Genomic DNA, 20689 nt, shown 5'->3' on the forward strand with positions numbered 1-20689 from the left:
GCGCTCGCGCCGGCCCCGGCCGCCTGGCTGCTGCTGGCCGGGCTGCTGAGCGGCGGCGGGGTCTGGGCCACGCGAGGTAAGCGGCGGGCCCGGGGCGGGGAAGCCGGGCTCGGGCCCCGGGCGGCGGCCGCGCGGGTCTGGGCGTGGGGGGGGGGGACGTGCCGGCGGGCCCGAGGGTCGGTCCCCCCCCTTCCCCCGCGGCGCCCGCAGGCGGGGGTGCAGCCCGGCGAGAGGCCGCGTACGTGTGTCGTGTGCTCGGACGTGCACCGGGCTGGGGGCGCACGCATAGGTTTCGGTGTGCGCTTACATAAGAGCCCACTCCTCCGCATCCCTTTCCCGGATCCCGCTTCCCGGCCGCTGCACCGCGGACGCCGCATCCTCGCCCCTTTCCGCCTCCCCCCCCCTCCCCGGGGTCCTTTAAACCTTGTCCGTTTTCAGACGAGCAGAGGCTGAAACTTCTCGCTTCCCTCCCACGTTTTGCCCAAAGGGGAAATTGTGATTGAGGTGTACGATCGCCGTCGCACCCGGCGTTAGAAACCCCGCGTCTCCTCCGCTCCCGGCACCTGGGTGCAGGTTTCCTGACGGTAATTTAGATCGTGCGAGGGCTTACATGTCCTCAACGGAAACCTCTCTCGGATTCCTCAGGGCCGAAATTACGTGATGGTTACTTGGCAAAAAAAAAAAAAAAAAAAGAAAAAAAAAGAAAAAAATATATATATGTGAATATATATATAAATATATATATTTCTTAGTGAATTGATCGTTGTTGTTTTAACCTTTATCTACTTAACCTTTTAAACAGTACGCGCTTTCTGATATTGACTGATCGTGCCAGCGAAAAGCTTACGCATTGCAGATACGTGCTTCCGAATGGATCTCGGAATCGTAAACATTTTCCGTGGCCTTGGAGCAAAGTAATCTAGGTGTCGTCTATAGAGTCCTTGGATCTATTCTTTCGAATTTTTTATTATTAATAAAAAAATCTTCTGGGGGGGAGGAGAGGGCTGATAGGCTAGATGAAGCGGTCGTATTTCATACTAGCAGTCTTTAAAAAAAAAAATCCTCATTTTCTCTTTCTTGGCATGACATATGGAGAGAAGTATGGTGTTCACAAATTAAAGGGCAGAAGAGGCAAATGCATCTTTTGTCCCATGTTCCTTTCTTCACATCGAGGATGATAATGAACTTTGAATACTTCTTTCAGTTCATTTCTGACATTCTGTTGACGGACATGGTCAAGTCTTAGTCACTGTCTGATGGCTCTCAGTTTGATTTTTAAAAGTTGTATCAAGCTGTTTGAAGTGTTCTTTCCAGATGTGGAATGGAGGTCTGAAAGTCTAATATATCCAAGAGAAAATGTCAAAGTTCTGCTTCTCTTGGGGAAAACCCACACATTTCAAAAATATGTGCTTGGATTGAGTATTTTGGGAACCGTTCAAATGTACTTAGTTTAGTCGGTGATAACATTTCTTGTTAAAATCCCTATTTTCCCGTTTGTCCATTCATCTCCATTTGCTGTTCATTATTGAATTACTTGGATACTTAACAGAAATTTCAACTATCAGATATTCATGATGGTGGAAATCTTACGTGAGAGATGTATTGAGGGCTGAGTCCTTTGTAAATTGCTAACTTTCTAAGCTTTTCTGGTGCATTTATAGTACTTAAGAATAATTAGTCTTCAAAATAAAAACACATTTTGAACATCAGTTATTTTGTTGCTTCCCTCCCCGCCTCCACCCCCCCTCCCCCCAGCCTGCTAGGTAAAAAATGTTGTGAATGCTACAAGAAATGCTAATAAAATGATCTCATTTTGAGGGGTTACATATGTTTGTGGAGACACTTTCTGTGGGTTCATTTTTTTTTTAAATTTTTTTTTTAACATTTATTTATTTTTGAGACAGAGACAGAGCATGAACAGGGGAGGGGCAGAGAGAGAGGGAGACACAGAATCTGAAACAGGCTCCAGGCTCTGAGCGGTCAGCACAGAGCCCGACGCGGGGCTCGAACTCACGGACCGTGAGATCATGACCTGAGCCGAAGTCGGACGCTTAACCAACCAAGCCACCCAGGCGCCCCCTCTGTGGGTTCATTTTAAAGGTGATCATTTCAACTAATACTTGACTTTGTAAACAATTTCTGTAGTTTTTTTAAAGGTTTATTTTTGAGAGAGAGAGAGTATGGAGGGGCAGAGAGAGAGAGGGGGACAGAGGATCCCAAGCTTGACCTCTCCATGCCGACTGCAGAGAGCCCAACGCAGGGCTCAAATCCACAAACCTTGAGATCATGACCTGAGCTGAAGTCAGATGGTCAACCAACTGAGCCACGCAGGCGCCCCAAATAGCTGACTTTTTTTATTGCTGCAAGAGAGCTGATATGAGCTTCCGGTCATACTCTAATAATTATTAATGGGGTAAATACCAGTATAAATTGCTGGAGAGAATGTTAGGGTTTGTAATAGAAACTGCATTTTGACTATTAATTAGTTGTTTAATAGAGAAGTCCAGATTTTGATTTGTAGCTGTAGTTCTTAAAAAACATCGAGTAAATCAAAATATCAGGCATATCCTTGGCATGCCCTAGGCTGCTTGCTTTCTCTCCAGGCAGTCAGTCAATGATCAGGAAATAAGTTGAAATAGAGACTATAGAAAGCTTAGGAGTATTTTTTTTTTTTAATGTTTATTTATTTTTGAGACAGAGAGAGAGAGAGACAGAGCATGAGCAGGGGAGGGGCAGAGAGAGGGAGACACAGAATCCCAAGCAGGTTCTCGGCTCCGAGCTGTCAGCACAGAGCCAGGTGTGGGGCTCGAACCCATTGAACCATGAGATGGTGACCTGAGCTGAAGTCAGATGCTTGACCAACTGAGCCACCCAGGCGCCCCGGGAGTATTTTTAAAAAATGCTATCGTGGACTGCATTTCAAAGCCAAAGAAATAATATTCATTGTTATTTTCCGGTTTGTACACGGACTTCTCAGTGAGGCCTCTCCCCACCTTCGTGTGTGAAATGACATCTCTCTGTGAACCCCTGAATCCTCCCTTCCCTGCCTCATTTTTTTTTTTTTTTTCTCTTTCCGTAGCACTTAACCCCATTCTACCCCTCTATTTTGTTTATTGTCTGGCTCCCGTCACTAGGACATTGGCCATCCAAGGTGGACAGGTGTTTGGTGTGTTTTGTGTGTGTGTGAATCCTGTCACCCCCATATAGTACCTGTAGGTACTCAGTATTTGTTGAGTGATTGGACGGACACCTATCCGTTTTGACAGCATAGGACTTTTTTTTTTTTTTAACGTTTATTTTTTTTTATTTTTGAGATAGAGAGAGACAGAGCATGAACAGGGGAGGGGCAGAGAGAGAGGGAGACACAGAATCGGAAGCAGGCTCCAGGCTCTGAGCCATCTGCCCAGAGCCTGACGCGGGGCTCGAACTCACGGACCGCGAGATCGTGACCTGAGCTGAAGTCGGAGGCTTAACCGACTGAGCCACCCAGGCGCCCCAACAGCATAGGACTTTTATGTCCTGTTTTTTTTTCATCTGACAGATAAATGTTACATACTGAAAGAGGCATTACAGAGTATAAAACAAACTTAAAATCTGCAATGTGGGCATAGAAATTGATTAATAGGTAATTTTTTCAGTGACCTGTTGATTGCAGTGTTGGAGATATTAGATCGTAAAAATCTGTAGCAGCTCTTGAAGGCTGTAGCTTTGTGGCTACCACTTTGAGCCTACTTCTTAAAAATACTGTAATTCTCTGCTTTTTTTGGAAAATGGTTTCTTCTTTTATTACCTTGTTTTTCAGAACCAACTTTGAGGAAAAGTCATTTGAGTATAGACTTCAATATTATGCTTATTAATCTCATGTTTGTATTTGCGGGAGTAAAGGTCATTTATTTCACACAGGAGACCTATAATTGCTAAAGAAATGATAAAATTAATAATTCTGGAAGGATGCCAGTTTAAGAGCTTTAACTCAGTTAACTGGAACCTTCAGTTAACTAGAGTCCTTCTTCTGACTGCAAAATGCTTTGAGACCAACTCTTAGTGTTTCAAGTGAGGATGTTAAAGTTTTAAGACTTTTTTTAAAAAAGATTGAATTATTTTTATTATTGCTTTCTGAGGCAGAAAAATATCTTTTCGGGGGGGGGGGGGTTGGTGGTGGTAAAGTTTTTGTTTAAAAGTTGAAACGAAATAGGTCTGAATATCCTGAAAATCACCGAGAGTCTAGTTCTCCCATATTCCGGTTAATTGAGGTTTGGGATCATTACGCTTTTTAAAAAAATACACCTTGTTTTTTCTGTGGTCTTCATTTGGTTAGATCAGAGATATTTGAAGATATGTTACGTCTTCTCTAAGTAGGATTCAAGGTAATCGATTTCGTTACAAAATACATATTGTGGTAGAGCTTCAGAAATACGGGTTCAGGACGGGTGGGAATCTGACTGACCAAGAAAAACAAAGCAAAAGTGGTATTTTGATAACCAGCAGAGACTTTGCAAAGGCCGGAGATGGGAACCCTTGGACTGTGACCTTCACCTGCTTGCTGTCAGGCTGATGTACCTTGCCTGTTTTTTCGTGGAGCCACCACCACCTAGGAATTGGGATACTGCATTTGTTTATCCCTAATTTTTGTTTTTTAATACATTTTTTTAAATGTTTATTTACTTTTGTGAGAGAGAGAGGCAGAGGCAGAGCACAAGTGGGGGAGGGGCAGAGAGCGAGGGAGACAGAATCGTAAGCAGGCTCCAGGCTCTGAGGTGTCAGCATAGAGCCCGACGTGGGGCTTGAACTCCTGAACCCCTAGATCATGACCTGATGAGCCAAAGTTGGACACTTAACCGACTGAGTCATCCAAGGTGCCCCTGTTTGTCCCTGATTTGGTAGGTTCTCTCTCCTCTGTGTTTTAGGCATATTTTTGTTCATTTTCTTGTTTAGCTGTAGAATGATATTATTTTAGATTCAAGTTTCTCATAAGGTGTTGCTAAGGCTTTTTCATTTTTAAAGTTTTAGGTGCAAAATCATTTACTTCACAATAACTGAACTTAGAACAAAACCCTATGAAACGCATCTCCTGTTCCAGAACCCCAGTAAATAGCTGGTAAAGGAGGAATCGTGTTTGCCTCTTTTACCTGAGGTCAGACGTGAGTATTCTCTTCTAGTCTGTTTTGGACTCGTCTGAGTCTCTTGTGACAACAGCTTCAGAGTCTGCTACTTTTCAAGTCTGCCTTGATCTGTATTTTCTTAGAATCACTGTTTAGTACAGAAGACTTTCTTTTCTTTCTTTCATCCCTTAAAAAAAATTTTTTTTTAAAGAATCTTTTTTTTTAAAGATATTTATTTATTTTTGAGAGCGAGAAAGAGAGAGAGAGAGCATGCATGTGTGTGTGTGTGTGTGTGTGTGTGTGAGCATGGGCACACAAGCAGGGGAGGAGCAGAGAGAAAGGGGGACAGAGGATCCGAAGCAGGCTCCTCCCTGACAGCAGAGAGCCCGATGCACAGCTCGAACTCATGAACTGAGAGATGATGCCCTGGGCCAAAGTTGGACGCTTAACCAACTGAGCCACCCCAGGTGCCCCTTAAGATTTTTATTTTTAAGTCATCTCTACACTCAACGTGGGGCTCAAACTCACAATGCTGAGACCAGGAGTTGGACCCTCTACCAACTGAGCCAGCCGGGCATCCTTCTTTTTTAAATTTTTAAACGGCTTTATTGAAAAGCAATTCACATTCCATAAAGTTCACCCTTTTTAAAAAAAAAAGTATATTTATTTTGAGAGAGAGAGAGAGAGAGAGAGAGTGCGAGTTGGGGAGAAGGAGAGAGAGAGGGGGAGACAGAGAATCCCAAGCAGGCTCTGTGCTGTCAGTGTGGAGCCAGCGTGGGGCTTGAACTCACCAACCATGAGATTGTGACCTGAGCCAAAATCAAGAGTCTGGTGTTTAGCTGACTAAGCCACCCAGACACCCCAAGATTCACCCTTTTAAAGCACACATTTCAGTGATTTTGGTATATTCACAAAACTGTGTAAACATCACCACTAATTTTGGAACCTTTTTTTTTTTTTTTTTAAAGTAATCTCTATACCCAACGTGGAGCTCGAACTCATGACCCTGAGATCAGAAGTTGCATGTTTACAGACTGAGCCAGCCAGGCACCCTATTTTCAGACATTTTTGACATCCCGAAGAGGAACCCCATGGTCCTCAGCCGTCACTCTGAGTTCCCCTTCCCCCCAGCTCCTGGTAACCACTAATCTACTTTCTGTCTCTGTGGATCGGCCTCTTCTGGACGTGTCGTATCACTGGAATCATACACCACGTGGCCTATTTGTAAAGAGCTCCTTTCACTTGATATTTTCAAGGTTCACCCATGTCGTAGCAGGTACCAGAACTTCATTCCTTTTTATGGCTGAATCACGTTTGCCCTAGGTTTGCGTCCCTCCGGGATCCATATGTTGAAACCTAATCCCCGGTATCATGGTACTTGGAGATGGGGCTTTCGAGAGGTGATTAGGGCATGAGGGTAGGGCCCTCGTGAGTGGGATGAGTTCCTCAGAGAAGCCAGAGGGCTCCCCTTGCCGCTCCCACCGAGTGAAGACACCGTGAGAAGATGGCCATCTGCAAACCGGAAGAGGGATCTCACCAGAACTTACATGCTGGCACCTGGACCTCGGACTTACCAGCCTCCAGATCTGTGAGAAACGACGTTTCTGTGGTTTCTAAGCCACCCCGTCTATGGCATTTTGTTTTGGCAGCTGAAACAGACTAAGACAATATTTCTTTGTATGGATACCACGTTTTGTTTGTCTGTTCATCAGTTGATGGACATTTGGGTGGTTTTTCCATTTTGTGGCTATAGTGAGTAATGCTGCCGTGAACCTTTGTGCACAGGCTTTGTGTGGACGTACGTTTTCCGTTCTCCTGGGTGTACGCCGAAGAGTGGAATTGCCGGGTTGTGTGGTGACCCCGTTTAACGTTTTGGGGAGCCGCGGAACGGTTCCCAAAGTGGCCACACCGTCTTACACTCACTCTTGACCTCGGTAATCACTCCTGGGAGCTTTTTTTTTCCTAATCAGATACATATTTCACAGTTGTCTGAGTTTTCTTAGCAGAGTTTTAAGTTGCTGATGTTTTCTGCTCTAGTGATAACTGGCATTTCATCCAACCAGTTCTTCCTCCACCATCGTCTCCCATATCATTTCCAGCGTTGAAAGGTGCCCTCTGCACCAGCCTTCCCTGTAAACACAGACGTTTCCCGCACTTCCCTGACACTTGATCACTCAGCGTGGGCACCTGCTAGCACAAAAGCAATGCTTTCCTTACGGTGTAAAGACTTGAGTCGGCTTTCCTTAGGTCTGGAGTTTACCAACCCTGCAGGTTTCTGTCGCGTCTGGCCCCGCAGCTTCGTTTTCACCACCGCTCACTTTAAGAAAGGCTGAGCCCTTCTGCAGACTGCATCCCACCCCAGGCCCTGATTTCTGGCTGTGATCTGAGGAATGAGCTCCTACGGTACAGACCCCACGGCTGGGGGACAAGCAGGGGGAGCCCCCAGGTTCCAGGAGCAGGGTTGCACTCTCTGAAAGCAACCGGACGAAACGCTAGAATTCTTAACCAACTAGTTTAGGATATGATGCTTCTTGGGGCACCCGGTGGCTCCGTCGGTTAGGCGTCCAACTCTTGTTTTTTTGGCTCAGGTCCCGATCTCACGGTTTGTGAGTTCGAGCCCCGCATCGGGCTGTGTGCTGACAGCATGGAGCCTGCTTGGGATTCTCTCCCTCTCTGTCCCTCTCTGCCCCTACCTACCCCACTGGTGCACGCTTGCTCGCTCTCTCTCTCTCTCAAAAAAAAAAAAAAAAAAAAAAAAAAACTTAAAAAAAATATGATGTTTCTTCATTCATTACATTTTTGTTCTTCTCATTGGCTTAAAAATAGGCTTTGTTGAAGTAAATTACTTTGTCTGGTCCTTTGGTTTTATTTAAGTAGCTATTTGTTATTTATCCAGTCTTTAATGGTATGAAGCACTTAGAAATCTCTGTCTTTAGATTCAAAGTGAATTTTAAACTTAGTAAATAAGATTGGCATCTCTGTTGAAGACCAGAGTGTAACACACACATTTGTTCTGAGCTCTTCATAATCCTGGAATTTTTTCTTCTCAGATTATACAGTAGTTTGATGTTAAGGATCACCAAGAAAAAAATTGAGTGTCATAAACTTAAATTGAAGATCTGTAAAACTCGAGAATGATTTATGTGAAGTTGTCTATTAAGTGACTTTTAAAGGACATAATTTATTCCCTCTGAAATGCAGAATCCAGTCACATTTGATGTTGCGTGTTTTCGGATGTAGTTAGTGATGAATACGGAGAGGACCAGCTGCGTGATACGTGGGGCCAAGTGCAAAATCAAAGTGTGGGTCCCTTTGCTCAAAACTTACTAATAATTTCAAGATGACAAAGAGCATTGAACCAACATGGGGCCCAGCAAACCCAGGACACTGTCTTGAATATTGATAGACTTACAGGGCAGGGTATTAATATTCAGAACGTGGGCCTGGCCCTGAGGTTTTCACCAGAGCCCTTGGTCCTCTGGACGTTCTCAGATAAACCAGCTGATGCCCTGCTCTCCTCAGCAGCAGCACTCCCCCTCCCCCCCACTCCCAACCCCTGTCCTCGCGAGCACCGCCCCCCCCCCCCCAAGGCAAGACTGTGTTCTCTGGTGGCCTCAGCGTGGGGGGTTACCCTCTTCTCTCCTGATCGCCTGGTAGAAGCCGAGTATACTTGAATTACAACAGTGTCCGCAGATCACAGGTAGAAGCTAATTGAGGAATAGGGTCAATGTTGTTTTGGGGGATTAAAGCCTTGGCGTCGGCAGATTACGTTTACTTTTAAAACGCCTTGACTAATTCATGCCAGTTTCCTATTACTTAGGGAATCAGTAACGAGGACTACAGAAATAATTAAAATTCTTGGATAATCCCTAATCTTTTTTTTTTTTTTTGCTACGCTTTCCAAACGTTTATCAGAGTGGCTAATAAGTAGCAAAATGCACTAGCCTGAATTGAATTTTCTTCCTAGGCTGGACTCACTGGGGCTGCAGTTATTAAAGGGACGGGGCGGGGATTAAAAGGTGGGCAGCAGCCGTTCTCGGTACAGGAACACCTCAGTCACTAGAGCTGTGATAATGTCAGGGTACCTCGATAATCCCCAGTGTGTGTTATAAAGCCCTGAATTGGCAACGTTTTTGATCTTGCTTCTGAGTTGTTTGTAAGATACCCTTTAATACCTGCTCAAGGTTCTTGAATGAAGCATTTGCGTTTGACAGGAGTTTTAAAAAGTCCATGCCCAAGCGTAAGAAACATTTTCTTGTTTAATTAAGAGGTGCGACTAATAAGCATCTAAACATACAAAACCCAGAATAGAAAGTGATTCAAATGCTTTTTTTTTTTTTTTAATATGAACTTGGTCATTTTTAAACCTTTTCTCACTGGAGGAACATGTACCAGTGGATAATATCACAACCTCTTCCCTTTCCCCTTGATGGTGACTTTGATTAGTAACAACGACAACATTAATATTTGTTTGAGGACATGTTTTAGATAGGTGATTATTAGCATATATTTACTTTGAAAAAGTAATGCATAAGGCAAGTATGTCTTTGTTGCATTTTTTTCTTTTCCTATGAAGTATGTGTTTACATGGTTTTCAGTGCTGATGGACAGAATGAAGCCAGGGGCAGTGAGAAAGCAAATATGGGCCACTTTGGCCAGGCTTTGGTGATTTAGGACTGAAGGATGAAGGCTAGAAGGGTTTCCTGAAGTTTCTTTTTTTTATCTGGTAACTCAGCTCATTGGTATAGGAGAGCAGATAGGGATTTGGGGTAAAATCCTTGACTTGGAACAGAGCAGTCCTGACTGTACCTTTTTTTTTGAGAGACGGAGAGCGAGTGGGGGAGGGGCAGAGAGAGGGAGACATAGAATCCAAAGCAGGCTCCAGGCTCTGAGCTGTCGGCACAGAGGCTGCCTGATGCAGGGCTCGAACTCATGAACTGTGAGCCGAAGTTGGACGCTTACCTGATGGAGCCACCCAGGCGCCCCCGTCCTGCCTGTACCTTCTTATCTCTTGGGAATCCAAGTGTAGGCAGGTAAATCGAGGCAGGCTGGTGCACTGGGCAGCGATGGAGCCCCAGCAACAGAGAAGCCCTCAGCAGTGGCTAACAAAAGTTAGTCCATGTTCAGATCCGGTCAGATGGAGATCTTATCTCCTGAATGTTCAGGCGCATTTTCTTTCTTTATTCTCATGTTCAGTTGCCTGGGTACAGTGAAGTCCCTCTGAGCCGAAGCTTCTTGACCACCTCAGCTCTGTACTGACTTCTAGTGACCGTTTGTCAACTGCATTAACCTAGCTTTGACTTAAAAAAAAAAATTTTTTTTTAAGTGTTTATTTATTTTTGAGAGTGAGAGGGAGAAAGAGCATGAGCAGGGGAGGGGCAGAGAGGGAGACACAGAATCCGAAGCAGGCCCCAGGCTCGGAGCTGTCAGCACAGAGCCTCACGTGGGGCTCGAACTCACGAACTGCGAGATCATGACTTGAGCCGAAGTCAAGATGCTTAACCGACCGAGCTGCCCAGGCGCCCTGTCCTAGCTTTGACTTGACGCGTTGTTTCCTGGGACCCGTTTCTGATGCCCAGATGACTTGAAAAGGCAATTCATATCCGTCTGTTAGGAATTGAAGTTAGAACTCACATTGCATTTCCCCCAGAAACTTTGTTTTAAACTGTTTAAGCTCTAAAAGTGATCGCCAGAAACCTGTCTAACCCATAACCCAAGTGAAAACCAGGCAAATTTAGAGTAAAACACGGCACACACACCATTGCAGTGTTAATAATCTTATAAACCGCTGATGAAGTGCTACTTAAGACGTGGTGAGTAGGTCTTGAAGCAGTACAGTAACTTGAGACCATTTTGTGGGGAGCATCAGCCGTGATCAGTCACTCCTGGTTCGCAGCTGGACCGAAGAGGTGACTTGACTTGGAAGTGATCTGACCTGTGAGAGGGACGAGAGGGAATGCGGCCTGTTCGTTGTGATCTTGGAAAGGAAGGGAGCAGAAGAGGGGGGACGTGGGCCAGCAAGGCCCCCTGGTGGCCGGGTGTCAGCACTGCAGGGGGGGCGGGGGCGGGGGTTGGGGGGGCGGAGGGGGTTGCAGGGGGGGGGGGCGGAGAGGCACGACCCGCGCGGTGAGCCTTCTGCCAGCAGCTGTGTGTCCGCCACACCAAGAACTGCCCGTGTGTGCCGGTCACCCCGTTCAGAGAAACTAACTGATAACGTGCATCATTTAAAGGAATGACTTGTGATCAGATACGCTTTATGTTTTTCATCAAAGAAAATTGTACTTAAGAATTGCCATTTAGGGGGGGCGTCTGGGCGGCTCAGTGGGTTGAGTGTCTAACTCTTGATTTTGTCCCGGGTTACGATCTCACGGTCCATGATTTTGAGCCTGTGTTGGGCTCTGTGTGGATGGGGCAGAACCTGCTTGGGCTTCCCTCTATCCCTCCGCCGCTCATGCTTGCTCTCTCTCTCTCTCAAAATAAATAAATAAACTTAAAAAAATAAAATAAAACCGTTCCTTGAATTGTCCAGGTTCTAAAGTGTATACAAATTAAATTTACTCCTTGTAGAGGTATTTTGCTGAAGCAAATGTAAAAAAGGTGGTTTCCATAACCCCCAGATATTCTTCTTTTTTTTTAAGTTTATATATTTATTTTGACAGAGACAGAGTGTGAGTGGGGGTGGGGAGAGAGAGAGCGGGAGAGAATCCTAAGCAGCCAGCGCAGAGCCTGACTCAGGGCTCGAACTCCCAAGACTGTGAGGTCATGACCTGAGCCAAGATCAAGAGTTGGACGCTTAACCGACTGAGCCACCCAGGTGCCCTGACCCTCAAATATTGTTTTTAAAAAAAAATTTTTTTTAATGTTTATTTATTTTTGAGACAGAGACAGAACATGAATGGGGGAGGGTCAGAGAGAGACACACACAGAACCCGAAGCAGGCTCCACGCTCTGAGCTGTCAGCACAGAGCCAGACACAGGGCTCAAACTCGCGAGCCGTGAGATCATGACCTGAGCCGAGGTCCGACGCTCAACCGACTGAGGCACCCGGGAGCCCCTTTTTTAAAAAAAAATTTTTTTTTAATGGCCCTCAAATATTCTTGATTGGATTTGTACGTCTTGTGTCCTAGAGGTCATCCATTCTAAATAATGGTGATGTGACTTTTTTTTTTTTTTTTTACATTTATTTTTGAGAGAGAGTGTGTGAGCAGGGGAGGGGCAGAGAGAGAGCATGCGCTCTCGAGAGAGGGAGACACAGAATCCAAAGCAGGCTCCAAGCTGTCAGCACAGAACCTGATGTGGGGCTCGAACCCGCGAACCGCGAGACCACGACCCGAGCCAAAGTCGGACGCTTAACCAACTGAACCACCCAGGCACCCCAGTGATGTGATGACTTCTAACCGTCACGGTAAAGGATGGCTGCAGGCCCCTCTTCACATTGTTGTATCGGATGATCTCTCACGCGGTGTTTGCCTAAGGATGTTACATGGGTAGTTGTTGCTTGCTAAGAGGGGTCTATCAGTTGCCTGCGTTTGGGAAATGCTGTCAGGCGGGTTTCCTTGCTGTAGGACTTCCCAGAACCTTTAGCAGACTGTGTTGAAGAGTTGCCGGGGGCGTGTGGTGGGGGATAATAACCCACATTCATCCAACTCACTTTACCGTGGGCTCTTTTCATGACCCCACTGTGCCATAGAGCAGTTTGGGAAATGCTGTTACCTCCACGTGGTAGAAAAAGAAAAATACGATTGAGTACAAAAAAGAATAGGTTAACATGACCTAAAAATACTGCGTCTGTGGGATCAGTAGTCTTAATCCTTTTGTGTATATCTCTAGATTCTTTTGCCTTGTAAAAATTTATAATCAGAGTCAAAGTTTGAAACAAAATAAAATTTTATACAAGTTGTTTTGTAACTCTCTCTGTGTCGTTCGTTAAACATTTGTCCTGGGTGTGGTGGGTATGTTCATTAGAAGGATGTAGTAGGATCTGTTTAATCCTGTAGGGCTCCCAGACTGTGTGGTCACAGGAACCCTGTGCTCTCAGAAATTATTGAAGACTTTGAAGAGGTTGTGTTTATGTGGATTTTATCTATCCATATTTACTCTTAGAAATTAAACTGAGAACCTATTAAAATATTTCTGAATTTATTTAAAAGAGCAACAATAAACCCGTTAAATGATAACATGATATACATATATTGAAATTGAAATGTAGTTGGGTAACATATTTTTAATGAAATGTAACTGTATTTTCCAAAACAAAAACCGGTAGAAGTAGGTCTTCTCAGTAAGAAGACTGGCATTGTTTTCCATTAGTGCTAATCTCTTTAACGTGGGGGTAAGAGAAGTCCGCCGGATCCTGTATTCAACCCCTTGCCGTCTGTCGTTTGGTTGAAGCAGATGAAGAACATTTAGCCTCGCACAAATACATAGCTGAAGGGAGGGCTTTGCGAAGGACTTCCTAAAAGGGTCTTGGGGGCCCCCAGGAGTTCTCAGACCACATTCTGATAACTGCTGCTTTAGGACAGTGGTTGATGGTCAAAATACAGTTGAGGGATATGTTGCCTGTAATTTGCTTCTAAATAATAGACGAAGTAGAAGGCACAGCTTGCAAAGGATTTATTTAAAGAGAGAGAGAGAGAAACTAGAGTTGATTCGACCGATTCCTATAATCCTGTCTCTCTCTAGTTACATTGTCACTTGCTTTCTTGAGCGTAGAAGACACGAGTGTAGTCTGGCCCCCGGCTGGACTTGCCCGTAACGTCACGTTTTGCTGCCGCCCGGTGAGGGGCCTTTACGGCTAGCTAGGCAGTCGGTGTCCTGCGTGCGAGGAATCAGGATCTGTGTGCCTGTGGTTTATTGCTGTGGCTTTTGTTTAAATTTTACCAGAGGACATGTTTTTAATGAGGGAAAAGGCCAGAATACGTGAAAAAGTAGAAGAAGATGTGACAGTCAGATGTTTTGGGCTGTGTCTTTGGGAGTGTGCACTTACTCACTTGATTAGTATTTCTAGAATGAGATCTGGAAAAAAAAAATCAAGCTTTTTTTTTTTTTTTTTTAAATTCAGTACTAAAAAAAAGGAAAGATGACCATCTTTGTGTTTCCTCATAAGATGGCCGTTTTGAGATCTTTAAATGGCTGATTTCATTGTAAAAGTGATTTTTATAACTATCACAATAAATAAAGGAAGTCGTTTTGGAGTTCTCTCAGAATCTGGAGTAAGTTATGCGTAAGTGCCTGTCCGGTTTGTCTTCGTGGGAATGGCTGGTTAGTTGGGTTGGCGATACTTTTGATCTCGTTCTTGGTTGGACTACATTCCATAAATCCACCTTCCTCTTGAGAGGTCATCTAATTCCTTTTCTCTTTTACGGTAAGTCCTTTACTTCTAGTTTATTTTTTGTTTTTTCTAAAAGATACTATGTTTAAGTAATCTCTGCACCCAACTCAGGGCTCAAACTCCCAACCCCGAGATCAAGATTCGCACGCTCCACCGACTAGAGCCAGCCAGGCGGCCCAGTCCTCTTATTTTTAAAACCTGACAACTTATCTTCCCTCTTAAATAATCTCTGGTTACTTGTATATTATTGCATTAGGCCATTAAGTACTTTTTTAAACCTGGAAACCTAAAAATATGCTAATTTGAAAAAAAGGAAACAGGTTCTGGATTACATGGCTAGAATTCCTAAATGGAAAGGATTTTAGAATTCATTTGACCCATTCAGCCCATTTTACCAAAGAGGAAACAACTGAAGTGGTTATTGTTGTCAGTATATTTTTATAGCTCAGATATGAAAAGCAGGAATATGTGGAGCCCCATCTAGAGTGTCTTTAACCCCCTTTCTCTCTGTAATAAAGAATATTCAGAAAGCATAAACTTGAGTGACTTGGTAGGAACCTTTCATGTGCAGTTGAGTCAGGAGTGATTATGAAATTGGAGTGGATTTAAAAAATTTTTTAATGTTTATTTTTGAGAGAGAGATAGAGCATGAGTGGGGGAGGGGCAGAGAGCGAAGGAGGCGCAGAATCTGAAGCAGACTCCAGCCTCTGAGCTGTCAGCACAGAGCCCGATGGGGGGGCTTGAACTCGTGAACAGTGAGATCTTGACCTGAGCTGAAGTCAGATGCCCAAGCCTACTGAGCCACCCAGGTGCCCTGGAGTGGGTTTTTTTTTTTTAAAGTTTATTTATTTTTGAGAGAGTATGAGCAGGGGAGGGGCAGAGAGAGAGAAGGACAGAGGATCTGAAGCAGGACCTGTGCTGACAGTGCAGAGCCTGATGTTGGGCTGGAACGCCTGAACTGTGAGATCATGACCTGAGCCAAAGTCAGCTGTTCAACCGACTGAGCCACCCAGGTGCCCCAATTGAAGTACGTTTTAAAAATTCTGGAGGGGACGGACTTCAAGCTGTATTACAAAGCTGTAATCATCAAGACAGTATGGTACTGGGGCGCCTGCATGGCTCAGTCAGTTAAGCCTCCAACTTCAGCTCAGGTCATGATCTCACAGTCTGTGAGTTCAGGCCCCACGTCGGGCTCTGCGCTGACGGCTCAGAGCCTGGAGCCTGCTTCGGATTCTGTGTCTCCCTCTCTCTCTGTCCCTCTCCCGCTCATGCTCTGTCTCTGTCTCAAAAATAAATTAAAAAACATAAAAAAAAAAATGTATGGTACTGGCACAAAAACAGACAGACACTCAGATCAATGGAACAGAATAGAGAGCCCAGAAATGGACCCACAAATGTATAGCTATCTAATCTTTGACAAAGCAGGAAAGAATATCTGATGAAATAAGGACAGTCTCTTCAGCAAGTGGTGCGGGGAAAACTGGACAGCGACATGCAGAAGAATGAACCTGGACCACTTTCTTACACCAGACACAAAATAAACTCAAAATGGATGAAACACCTAAATGTAAGACAGGAGGCCATCAAAATCCTCGAGGAGAAAGCAGGCAAAAACCTCTTGGCCGCAGCAACTTCTTAACTCAACACGTCTCCAGAGGCAAGGGAAACAAAAGCAAAAATGAACTACTGGGACCTCATCAAAATAAAAACCTTCTGCACAGCGAAGGAAGCAGTCAGCAAAACTAAAAGGCAGCCGACGGAACAGGAGAAGATACTTGCAAATGACCTATCAGATAAAGGGTTAGTATCCAAAATCTATAAAGAACTCATCAAACCCAACACCCGAAAACCAAATCATCCAGTGAAGAAATGGGCAACAGACGTGAATAGACACTTCTCCAAAGAAGACATCCAGATGGCCAACCGACGCATGAAAAAATGCTCAACAGCACTCATCATCAGGGAAAGACAAATCAAAGCCACAGTGAGATACCACCTCACCCCTGTCAGAATGGCTAACGTTAACAACTCAGGCAACGACAGATGTTGGCGAGGATGCAGAGAGAGAGGATCTCTTTTGCATCGTTGGTGGGAAGGCAAACTGGTGCGGCCATTCTGGGAAACAGTATGGAGGTTCCTCAAAAAATTAAAACTAGAACTACCCTGCGACCCAGCCATCGCACTACTAAGTATTTATCCAAGGGATACAGGTGTGCTCTTTCGAAGGGACACGTGCACCCCCATGTTTATAGCAGCGCTGTCGACAATAGCCAAAGGATGGAAAGAGCCCAAATGTCCATCGACGGATGAATGGAGAAAGAAGATGTGGCGTGTGTGTGTGTAATGGAGTATTACTCGGCAATCAAAAAGAATGAAATCTTGCCATTTGCAGCTATGTGGATGGAACTGGAGGGTGTTATGCTAAGCGAAATTAGAGATGGACAGATATCATGAGTTCATTCATATAAGGACTTTAAGACACAGAACAGATGAACACAAGGGAAGGGAAGCGAAAAATATAAAAACAGGGAGGGGGACAAAACAGAAGAGACTCAAATATGGAGAACAAACAGGGTTACTGGAGGGGGTGTGGGGGGGGGATGGGCTAAATGGGTAAGGGGCACTAAGGAATCTACTCCTGAAATCATTGTTGCACACTATATGCTGACTAACTTGGATGTAAGTTAAAAAAAAATAAAAATAAATAAACTATCAAAGGTAAAAAAAAAAAAAATTCTGGCGGGGAGTGCCTGGGTGGCTCAGTTGAGCGACTTCAGCTCAGGTCATGATCTCGAGGTCCGTGAGTTTGGGCCCCACGTCAGGCTCTGTACTGACAGCTCGGAGCCTGGAGCCTGCTTCGGATTTTGTGTCTTTCTCTCTCTGCCCCTCCCAGCTCATGCTCTGTCTCCCTTTCTCAAAAATAAATAAACATTAAAAAACATTAAAAAAAAATAAAAATTCTGGAGGAAGAGTACGTTGTGTTAAAGTTACCTTAATAAAGTTAACGTTGTGCACTTGGCTGATGCACGCATCCCAGAAGTTTGCACGCTACGCCCAAATCGGTGTCAGAGTTGACAGCGATTGTTTACGTGGGATTCTTGTCTACAATAAGGACTGGCATCAGTTAGCTAATCTCTGCTCGAATTCATCTATCAGGGAGCTCCTCTCATGTTGGGAGGCAACCTTCACTGTCAGAAAGTCCTTGGTCTTAGTTCCACGTCTGGATCCTGGCAGAGCACATGTGGGCACTGCAGGAGTGTGGCGGTATGGTTAAGCACATGGACTCTGGGGCTCAACTGTTGGGGTTCGAATCCAGCTTTGCTGTTAGCTTGCTTTGTGCCCTTGAACAGACTACGTAATCTCTCTGTACCTCAGTTTCTTCATCTATAAAAGGGATATAACCTATCACAGGGTTGTTAGGATGACTATATAAATTTCAGGACGATTTATTCTACTGAGTAAGCATGTGTTTGCTGTTTTATTAGTTCAATTCCGGAGAACTCTCCTTCCCTAAAAAAATTGAGGTGAAATTCACATAACAAAAAATGACAGAGAACAGAGGGAGAGCGAGAACTAGAGCAGGGGAGGCACAGAGAGAGGGAGAGGAAGAGAGAATCCCAAGCAGGCTCTGTGCTGTCCGTGCAGAGCCCGATGCAAGGTTTGATCTCATAAACTCAGCCACTCACGTGCCCCCGTGAACTTTTTTTTTTTAACGTTTATTCATTTTTGAGAGACAGAGGGACAGAGTATGAGCAGGGGAGGGGCAGAGAAAGAGGGAGACACAGAATCCGAAGCAGGCTGCAGGCTGTGAGCTGTCAGCACAGAGCCAGAAACAGGACTCGAACTCACAAACTGTGAGATCATAACCTGAACCAAAGTCAGATGTTTAACCGACTCAGCTACCTAGGCACCCCTGGAAAATACGGAGTTTTTATATTCCCCGTTCCCCACACATGTACAGCTTCCCTCACTATTGACACCCTGCACCATAGTGTCACGTGTGTTACAATCAAAGAACCTACGTTGACATGTCATTGTCACCCAGAGTCCATAGTTTACATTAAGGTTCACTCCTGGTGTTGTACGTTCTGTAGGTTTTGGCAAACATAGGATGACACATCTCTACCGCCTTAGAATCATAGAGGATAGTTTCACTGCCCTAACCAATCCTCTGTGCCCCACCTGTTCATCCCCCCACCCCCCCAGCCTGCCAGCCACTGATTTTTTTTACTATCCCCATAGTGTTACATTTTCTAGAATGTCATACAGTTGAAATCCTACAGCATGTAGCCTTTTCAGATTGGCTTTTCTCAATTAGATGCATTTAAGGTTCCTCCGTGCTTTTTCATAGCTTGATAGCTCATTTCTTTCCTTTTTTTTTTTTTTAAATGTTTATTCAGTTTTGAGAGACAGAGCATGAGTGGGGAAGGGGCAGAGGGAGAGGGAGACACAGAATCCAAAGCAGGCTCCGCGCTGTCAGCACAGAGCCCGACACGGGGCCCAAGAGATCATGACCTGAGCCGGAGTCGGACCAACTGACCGAGCCACCCGGGCGCTCCTCTTTTTTTTTTTTTTTTTAAAGTTTGTTTATTTTGGGAGAGAGAGAGAGCACATGTGGGGCAGAGAGAGAGAGAGGGAGAATCCCAAGCAGCCTCCACACTGTCACAGCATGGAGTCCAACATGGGGCTCGAATCCACGAGCCGTGAGATCATGACCTGAGCCGGACTCCAGAGTCAGATGCTCAGTCGAGTGAGCCACCCAGGCGCCCGATAGCTCATTTCTTTTTAGTGCTAAATAACCCTCGTCTGGACGGACTACAGTCTGTCCGTTCACCTACTGAAGGACAGCTTGGTTGCGTCCAATTACGAATAAAACTGCTATCAACATCCATGTGCAGGTTTTTGTGTGGACATACGTTTTCTACTTGTTTGGGTAAATACCAAGGGGTGTGATTGCTGCATCATATGTTAAGAGTATGATTAGTTTTGTAAGAAACTTGCCAAACTGTCTTTCAAAGTGGCTGCAGCAGCAGCGAATGAGAGTTCCTTATGCTCCACACTCTCCCCAGCATTTGGTGTTCTCAGTATTTTGTACTTTGGCCACTCTAATAGGTGTGTTGTTTTCATTTGCGATTCCCTAATGACATTTGATGTTGAACGTATTTTTAGTTCTTAATTTTTTTGTTTATGTTTATTTTGAGAGAGCGCAAGAGAGGGCACGTGCATGCATGCTGCACGTGGGGGAGCAGCAGAGGGAGAGAGAGAATTCCAGGCAGGCTCTGCCCTGTCAGCACAGAGCCCAGCTGGTTCTCGATCCCACGAACCCGAGATCATGACCTGAGCCGCAATCATGAGTCAGACGCTCAACTGAGTCAGTCACCCAGGCGCCCCTTGAACATGTTTTTTATATGCTTGCCTTCCATCTGTGTGTCTTTGATGATACGTGGTCTGTCTGTTTGGTGTCTGTTCGGGTCTTTTGCCCATTTAAAAAAATCATATTGTTTTCTTATTGTTGAGTTCTTTGTATACTTTGGACAGTAGTCCTGTATCAGACGTGTCATTTGCAGATATCTTCTCCAGTTTGTGGCTTGTCTTCTCGTTCTCTTGACATTACCTTTTACAGAGCAGAGGTTTTTAATTTTAATGTAGTCCAGTTTGTCATTTCATGGATTATGTCATGACCATGCCTGAGGTTGTCTCTTTTCTCTTACATTATCTTCCAGGAGTTTTATAGTTTTGCATTTCACCTTTGGGTCTACATCCATTTGGATTTCATTTATGACGGGGGTAAGGTCTGTGTTTAGATTCGTCTTTTTGCTTGTGGATGTCCAGCTACTTCTGCACCGTCTGTTGAAGAGATTTGGTTCCGTTGTATCGCTTTTGCCCCTTTGTCAAAAATCAGTTGCTATATTTATATGGGTCTGTTTCTAAGCTCTCCATTCTGTTCATTGATCTATTTGTTCTTTTCACCATTACCACGCTGTGTTGATTACTGTAGCTTTAGATAAAGCTTCGTTCTCCTTCAATACTGAATTGGCTATTTTGGGCCTTTTCCCTCTCTCTGTGAATTTTACAATCAGTTTATTGACATCTGCAAAACAACCCGCTGGGATTTAGATTGGAATTATGTTGGGAAGAACTGCCATCTTGACAATATTGAGTCTTCGTATCCATGAACATGGACTGTCTTCGTGTTTTGGTTGTTCTTCATATCTTTGACCGGAGTTTTCCTCACATAGATCTTGTGCATAAATTT

General features: G+C 44.7%; 1 protein-coding gene across 1 annotated transcript in view; it reads left to right on the forward strand.

Moving 5' to 3' along the window:
- Window positions 1–6: 6 nt before the first annotated feature.
- CLSTN1 (calsyntenin 1) overlaps window positions 7–20689 on the forward strand; it is a gene marked incomplete at its 5' end in the record, with an annotated part of 89130 nt that continues 68447 nt past the window's right edge. Inside the window, one exon of the mRNA XM_049618164.1 lies at window positions 7–76. Coding sequence (XP_049474121.1) covers window positions 7–76 — 70 coding nt within the window. The remainder of the gene's footprint in view (window positions 77–20689) is intronic.

This window comes from Panthera uncia, assembly GCF_023721935.1.
Source record: "Panthera uncia isolate 11264 chromosome C1 unlocalized genomic scaffold, Puncia_PCG_1.0 HiC_scaffold_4, whole genome shotgun sequence".
Classification (NCBI taxonomy): Eukaryota; Metazoa; Chordata; class Mammalia; order Carnivora; family Felidae; genus Panthera; species Panthera uncia.